At 48.7% G+C, this 7,947-nt stretch overlaps 2 protein-coding genes across 2 annotated transcripts in view; both read right to left on the bottom strand.

Annotated features, from left to right (window-relative positions):
* Positions 1-690, bottom strand: part of CHEK1 (checkpoint kinase 1) — a 13,277-nt gene extending 12,587 nt beyond the window's left edge. The window contains exon 1 of the mRNA XM_018552302.1: positions 605-690. The gene's annotated coding sequence lies outside the window, so the exon portion shown is untranslated. The remainder of the gene's footprint in view (positions 1-604) is intronic.
* Positions 691-5,436: 4,746 nt separating this feature from the next.
* Positions 5,437-7,947, bottom strand: part of STT3A (STT3A, catalytic subunit of the oligosaccharyltransferase complex) — a 19,790-nt gene continuing 17,279 nt past the window's right edge. Inside the window, exons 16-18 of the mRNA XM_018552517.1 lie at positions 7,666-7,854; positions 7,315-7,430; positions 5,437-5,712 (exon numbers count right to left, since the gene is read on the bottom strand). Coding sequence (XP_018408019.1) covers positions 5,674-5,712; positions 7,315-7,430; positions 7,666-7,854 — 344 coding nt within the window. The 3' untranslated portion in view covers positions 5,437-5,673. The remainder of the gene's footprint in view (positions 5,713-7,314; positions 7,431-7,665; positions 7,855-7,947) is intronic.

Genomic DNA, 7,947 nt, shown 5'->3' with positions numbered 1-7,947 from the left:
TCAGGGGCCCTTGAAAAAAAACATTGATTTTGTTGCGTTGGGCGTTTTCAAGTATGGCGCATTGTGATGTTTTGTTACAATGTGATGTGTTGTTACAATACTACATCACACGGTTTACTTTTTAAAAACTTTATTTAAACGTCACTAAATGACACTTCCACCGCAGCACTGAGTTGACATTGCATTGCACAAAAACGCAGACAAGTACCATTATGGTGGGAACGGGGGACATAGAAAACAATTGCTTTCTATGTGTCCTTGCGTACATGAATGGAGAACTAGGAATGACTCCCAGAGGGATGATGGGATTTGTGAGCTGGGCCTGACAGCACCTGCGCACAGTAAGGTTCAGGCTACTTCACTCCAACCAGCTTTCAATTCAAATAAATAATAACGGCCATGTTGGATGAAGCCAACCGACCTGCAACAGCTGTGACCGGGCAAAAGCAGCACAGTGCACACTGACAGGGCACAAAACACACTGTTGCTCGGTGACAGGTTCGCTTTTTTAGCTGACAGGCCATTAATTGTATAGACGTCACTTCAACCGATACTTAATATTACGGGCCACCTCCTCGCTGCCTTTCCCCCGTCACACACTCACCTCACCGTCATCAGACCCGGCCGGGTGACTTTTCTCCTCAGCTCAGCTTCTCTGGCGGCTTTTCCCGCCCATTCGGCTTCGAAGGCTCCACGCGCTTGACGTCATCACGGCGGGGGGCGTGCGCGCCGGTGTTCCGGCCACGTGACCCGGCTGCCAGCGTTACGTGTGCGCGCCTCTGTGCGGCGAGTTCTGTAGAGATTAATTTCCAAACCCAAGCCTGAGTCTCAGCAGCTTGTAGTCTATCCGGTTCTTCTTCTTTCTTTTCTTTCTTCCATTAGCGCAGAATATTTGTTCACTTATTAGTTCTCTAGAGAGCCGTCATCGGGTAGGGTCAGGTGACCTGGCTGTCTGTGATTTGCGAGCGCGTCTGAGGGGGAGGAGTTATAAACACCGGCGCGGTGTTTATGGGAATTACTGTATAGGATCCGGGACCGGTAACATTCTGTGTATACTGTGTATACTGTGCACCCCGCCCCCCGGTCGGTGCTACGTTTGGCCCCATAGATCATTTATAAAGGGTCAGATACACTTCTTCTGCACGTACAACGTGATTCATAAAGACATCTTAAAGGTGTAGTGCACCTTTTACAGAAATTTAAAGGGACACTCCACCTCTATATAATTTATTTTGTGTGTGCAGTCCCATGCCCAGCAAATCCATTGTACTTCTGGGGTAAACTACTGCTGCTCATCCTCCATCTTCTAATCTTATGTCATGGGGAGCCGGCGGTCTTTTCCTGGTCCTTGCAGAACCTTAAATGTTGCCTCCTTGCGGCTCTTCAATTTCCTGCATACGGTTTCTAATAAATCTCTGTAATTTAAACAAAAAAAAACATTTCCCAAGTGGTTACATGGCGATGGAAAGTGCATCTGTCAGTGCGGATGGTGGGTGTCTATATTTCCAGAGGCGACAACGTCTGACCAGAAGGTGGCAACCTTGGCACTCCAGCTGTGGTGAAGCTACAAATCCCATCATGCCTTTGGGATTCGGGAGTCATGCCAATGGCTGTCAAGAGTCTTGCAGTGCCTTATGGGACTTGTAGTTCCACACACATCTAAGTGCTGAGGTTGCCCACCCCTATAGATGCCGGTGGGATGAAGACCCTCCATGGACAGGCACACTGGCCAGAGCTTTGCAGTCATATGACTGCTTTGAATAAATAAAAAAAAAAAGGTATTTCCATTGAAATGTATTAACAGTGTACAGGAAATAGAAGAGCAGCGGGGAGTCTACATTTTAAACTGAGTGTTATGGTCAGGGCTTGAAAAATTTTAGGGCGTCTCAGCAGTCAGTCAAAGATGTCACCAGTCAGCATGAACGGACTATAGCCTTGCATTTTACGCCCGATCACTGGAATGTAAAGCTCCCAGCCGGCCGTGTAATTACAACGGCTGGCCGGGAAGCTACTCGTCGGGCTCCTCCGTCCTCTCGTGGTTATTTCAAGCCTGGTTATTGCATATTCTTCTAATTTAAAAGGAGAACTATGAGGTGAGTGCTTGTCACTCACCTCATAGTTCAAGCCGACCTGTGACAATGAGACTGTCACAGGTCGGCTCAGTAGATCGGGAGGTGAGCGAACACATACCGGCGCTCACTCACTTCTCGATCCTGTCACGGCTCTCTGCCTTGACAGGGGAGGGGCTGGATTCCCCTCTCCGCCAGCGCTGACTGGCGGAACGGACGGGGGAGGGGGCGGGTACAGCTGGCTCTGCCTCTAGATAGGCAGAGCTAGCTGTCAGTCACGCAGCTGGGCGGATCCAGACATAATTGTCGGGATCCGCTTCAGCTGCGGCGTCTCAGTATACCGCGAGCAGCAGCTTGCGGTATACTGAGCCTAGGGTGACGGGAGGACCGTAGTTTGTGTCCTCCTGTTACCCCAAGGAGAACTATGGGGAAAAGCCTTAACCCCATAGTTCTCCTTTAATACATGCTCCCACATTGATCAAATAGAAAACCAAAAAAAACAAAAACGCATTGATTACATTTTTGCATTAAAGCCTGCACAGCATCGCGGCTGTTACCAGGGCGTCGCGGGTGCAATATGCAGGCTTCTACATTGTTTGCGTCCCAGCCCCATAAAAGAAGCGCCATACAGTCCTGGGGGATAGAGGACGCAATCAATGGACTCCAAGTACAGCGACTTCACCGCACTTATGCCGACGCATTGGAGTCCCTTTGTTGCAGATGGGAGTTGTAGGTCTTCCCCAGTAACAGATCCCTGAGAATAGATGATGCTGCTTTGCCCGCACTAAATTTAAAGAACTATGAGGTTAAGTCTTTTCCCCATAGTTCTCCTTAGGGTAACGGGAGGACACAAACTAGCGTCCTACCGTCACCCTAGGCTCAGTATATAGGGAGCTGTAGCTCGGGGTATACTGAGACGCCGCAGATAAAGCGGATCCCGACAATTGTGCCGGGATCCGCCCAGCTGCGTGACTGACAGCTGGCTCTGCCTATCTAGAGGCAGAGCCAGCTGTACCCGCCCCCCTCCCCCGTCCGTTCCGCCAGTCAGCGCTGGAGGATCGGAGCGGGGAATCCAGCCCCTCCCCTGTCATGGCAGAGAGCCGTGACAGGATCGAGAAGTGAGCGAACCCGGTATGTGTTCGCTCACCTCCCGATCTACTGAGCCGACCTGTGACAGTCTCATTGTCAACCCTAAGGCTAGAACTATGAGGTGAGTGAAAATCACTCACCTCATAGTTCTCCTTTAAACATCATTGCCGGGAGAAGAACCCCGCCATTCAGGTGTTTGTGTGTACCTGACATACAACTTGGTAAAATGACTGCAGAAATAGGAGTGTCGGGTCGGAGATATTTAATTCGAAATTATGTCAAACAGAACGGCATCGTCCACACTACAAAGAATCAAAGTATCTAAACAAAAACAGCCATTGAAAATAAAATCCAGCATTTTGGGGGGGGGGGGGGAAATCAAAGAAATAGTCTGAATTATTAAAACACACAATCATTTCCTCTTCTAGTTCCCAGAAGACCTCTGCGGTATAAGCCCTGCCTATAAGATGCTGGGCACCAAGTCCAAATTTTCTTCCCTGTAAGGCTTATTTCAACATATCTATCACCAAATATCTCTCCCCCCTATTGTATTTGTAGGCACACGTCACAATAAACTGCAGTCTCTCGGATCATAAAAAGAAGTGGTCACCATAGTAAACCCATTGTACCATACAGGACCCAAATAGTCCTTCATACGCTGGGCTTCCCTACTTATACCTGACATACCTTGTGTCTGAGTCTTCCATGCCGCTATGGACACCTTGGCCAAGGATACAGTGGCCCCCCTGACACACCTTGTGTCTTCCAGTCCTACACACCGCTATGGACACCATGGCCAAGGATAGTGGCCCCTGGAAGACACAAGGTGTGTCAGAATCCTACATGCTGCTATGGACACCATGGCCCCCCTTGTCTTCCAGTCTTACATGTAGCTATGGACAAGGATACAGTGGCCCCCCCTTGACACGCCTTGTCTTCCGGTCTTACATGCCGCTATGGACCCCATGGCCAAGGAAACGGTGCTCCCCGGCACACCTGGTGGCCTCCAATCTTGCATGCCGCTATGGACCCCATGGCCAAGGAAACTGTGCTCCCCGGCACACCTGGTGGCCTCCAGTCTTGCATGCCGCTATGGACCCCATGGCCAAGGAAACGGTGCTCCCCGGCACACCTGGTGGCCTCCAGTCTTACATGCCGCTATGGACCACATGGCCAAGGATACAGTGGCCCCCCCTGACACGCCTTGTGTCTTGCATGTCGCTATGGACACCATGGCCAAGGATACAGTGGCCCCTAACCACCCATCTCTAGTTGGTAAAAGGCACATTAATGTATTCGTTAACACGGAATTAATTACATATTAAAGCCCAATTGACTTCACACTCCTTTTTTATAACCCTGCCCCCCCCCCCCCATTCGGTTTTTCTCCAAGTCAGAATGCTACATCTTGCCCTGACACTGCCCTGTGCTAGCAGAGCTGAGTAAAAGCCACGCCCCCCCCACTTGTATTGCAGAGAAGGGGAGGGGGCATGTCTGACCAGGTCTGTTACATTACTAAGAGCAGCTGGTCTTCCTCTGGTGTCTAATGAACTGCACAGCCCATATTGAGGCCGCCCAGCACAGGTGTTGTCAGAGAGAATGGGTACAAATGTAGAGTATCTGACTGCAGGTCTATTTCTGCGACTTTGTATAGAGTAGAAGTATAAAGAACGCGTGTGTGGTCATATATCATCTCAGATTACTAAAGTGGGTGCAAATCCTACCTCGAAATCAGTCTATGTGATGAACATTCTAATACCATTCAGCGATTGGCCAAAACACCACTAAGGCCTTGTTCACACCAAATGCAGACCAGACCTGCATGAGTTTCTGCACACGCAGTGCAGTGGGTTGTGCCGCATTTTTGATGCGTTCCGGGCAGTTTTCGGTAAAAAATAATTTTTTTTTAGTTTAAAATGGGCTTTCAGTGCGTTTGCATGCATTTTTGATGCGTTCCAGAGCAGGTAAAATAGGGCCTGCTGCAGTTTTTTTTACCTGCTCTGGAACGAAACACTGCGATGTGAACTGGAGCTAAAAATACCATTGGAATACATTGGACGCAGTTTTGCTCCGGTCTGTAACTGCTCTGCTCCTGGAACGCGCTTGGTGTGAACAAGGCCTAAAAAGAAGGCAGGCAAGCAGTTCAGATACATACATGTAAGAAACGACATGTATGTTTCCAGAACCTAAACAGAAGGTGATGTGTGTAGTATGTCCCTTAAACAGGGGTAGAAAAAAGAAAAAGATTTTCCCCGAGACACTTAAATAATGAAAACAGTTTTTTTTTTTTATCCCCAACTTTAATTGACCACCGTAAAGTTTAAACCACAAATTCATCCATTTGGTAACACATTCATATTGGTAGAAAGCACTCCGCTCGGCATGGACAGCGAGCAACGCATCACCGAGGCCAATCAAGTTCCATTCTTCCTGTCAATAGAAACAGTATAAAAAAAATTCTGGTTCACAGGCAAGGGCTCTTTCAGTGCTGTTTGTGTTGAAGCTGAAGGCAACGTTATGTCCGTGATAATCCGCGGTTATCCAGATCTTTCACCTGTGGGCGAGAATGTCAGAATTGGTCAGACTTTAAATGTCATGACGGATAAGCGTGTTATGATACAGCCAATGAAATCATCTCCGATGTGCATAGGGGGGATGTCTGCAGACAATCATCAGTCATCTAATAATCTGTGTTAACTACAAGTAACTAGAGCAGGGGTAGGCAACCTCGGCACTCCAGGTGTTGTGGAACTACAAGTTCCATGAATCAATGCAGGACTGACTACCAGTCAGGCATGACTCCCAGCCCCAGTGGCACAATGGAATTTGCAGTTTTCACCACAGCTGGAGTGCCGAGGTTGCCTACCCTTGAACTAGATTCTCATTCTAGGTCAGCGTATGAAGAGCAAGACCTCGTTCACACCATCCTCTGCGTTACGGCCAGATTGTGGCGGGAACGCACTGCGGCCGGCTCAGTATGTTGTGGGGCGGGAGGTGGCGTGGCGGTGCATTGAAGTGATTGGCACCGTAGCCACGTCCTCCGGCCGCAATGCAATTGGCCGCACAAGGCACATCAATGCCTGCAGTCCGGTCTGGAAAAATGCTGCAAGCACTATTTTTTTCGGACCGGAGTGGACCGCAGGCATCGATGTGCCTTGCGGTCGATCGCATTGTGGCCGGAGTGTGTGTGGCGGCGCGTTGAAGTGAATGGCACTGCAGCCACTCGGGCCAAAAAGAGCAAAGAGAAATACCCAGTACTTCCAGTTGATGAGAAGCATGCGATTCACTCTACTTACGCCCATGTGGCAATGCCAGCGTTTCAGGACTGCCCACCCTATCTATTGTGTCAACGCTGAAGCTTGGGGTCTGGCAGCCAGGGTTGTCACACGGGGCAGGCAAAAGAGTTCTCAGCCCGCTGTAAACTCCAAGTCACAACTCAGAACTTACACAAGGCTTCCTTTCTTTGTTTTTGGTGGCTGCAGCAATGCAAAGATAAGGTAACCGTGTACAGCAGCGAAGGGTGAAAATTAAGTGAACCCCATTTGTTTGTCCTGCATGCGCAAACACAGGTTCACTTTAAAAAGGAGAACTATGGGGTCAGGGCTTTTCCCCATAGTTCTCCTAAGGGTCACGGGAGAACGCAAACTAGCGTCCTCCCGTCACCCAAAGCTCAGAGTACCGCGAGCTACAGCTAGTATACTATCTAGAGGCAGAGCCAGCTGTACCCGCCTCCTCCCCGTCCGTTCCGCCAGTCAGCGCTGGAGGATGGGACAGAGGAGGTGGGGAATCCCTGCAGTGAGCCGTGACAGTCACGGCTCTCTGCAGGGATGGATCGAGAAGTGAGAGAGCTACGCTATGTGTTCGCTCACTTCCCGATCTACTGAGCCGACCTGTGACAGTCTCATTGTCACAGGTCGGCTCAGATTATGAGGCTGAGTGAAAATCACTCGCCTCATAATTCTCCTCTATATACAGAAGGACATATCTTCATGATGTTCGTGTTTGACCCTCCATTCTATGAATGTGCCAATCTAAAGGAAAATGCGTTACTATGGCACTTAGGAGTATAGATTATGGTTTATAAACCACAAGAACCATTTAACATTGTTTGGTAGTTAAAAAGGACAACAGCAGAGTTTAATAAACCAATACATACTTTGTATATCCTGACGAGCCAGTGCTCAGTGGTGTAGGCTTCCTCCAGGACATCGAGCTCAAAGTCTTTGTTTCCAATCTCAGCATTTCTCACCCGATCATAACCTGGAGGTCTCTCTATAGTTCAATGGAAAAAATAGTGAGGATGTTACGAGTGGTACAAATCTTTTTTCTAGATGTGTGGGCTTCACAATCCGGCAAAGGGTAGGTTACCAGTAGCTAGGACTACACAACCACAGCCAGTAATGGCACATGTACCTTCTAGCATCAGTACAGTCACATGATCTGACAGGGATAGCAGGAGGAAGATATATTATAACATTGGAAGAGGGAATTCTAGAAGAACACTCACTGGCTTCTGTGTAAACTTGTCCAAAGCGATAATAGCACATCTTATACATAAGGCAATTGAGAAGAGTCGGGGAGCCTTCCCTGTCGACACGGAACTCCCCTGTCGGCGTGTAGTAATCATGTTCTTTGATGTGTTTTCCCGTATCTGTGCTTCCACCAATCCTCACCATCCACAAAAACTTGTTTATATCTGGGGGGGAAAAAAATCTAAATCAAATCCAACAAACATCTACAGCACAAACCAAATGGGCCCTAAAATAACGGCAAGGTGGATTAACCCCCC

The sequence above is a fragment of the Nanorana parkeri genome, unplaced genomic scaffold (genome assembly GCF_000935625.1).
Source record: "Nanorana parkeri isolate BGI_ZX_2015 unplaced genomic scaffold, ASM93562v1 scaffold5, whole genome shotgun sequence".
In the NCBI taxonomy this organism is placed as follows: domain Eukaryota; kingdom Metazoa; phylum Chordata; class Amphibia; order Anura; family Dicroglossidae; genus Nanorana; species Nanorana parkeri.
This window is presented reverse-complemented; position numbering and strand designations above follow the sequence as displayed.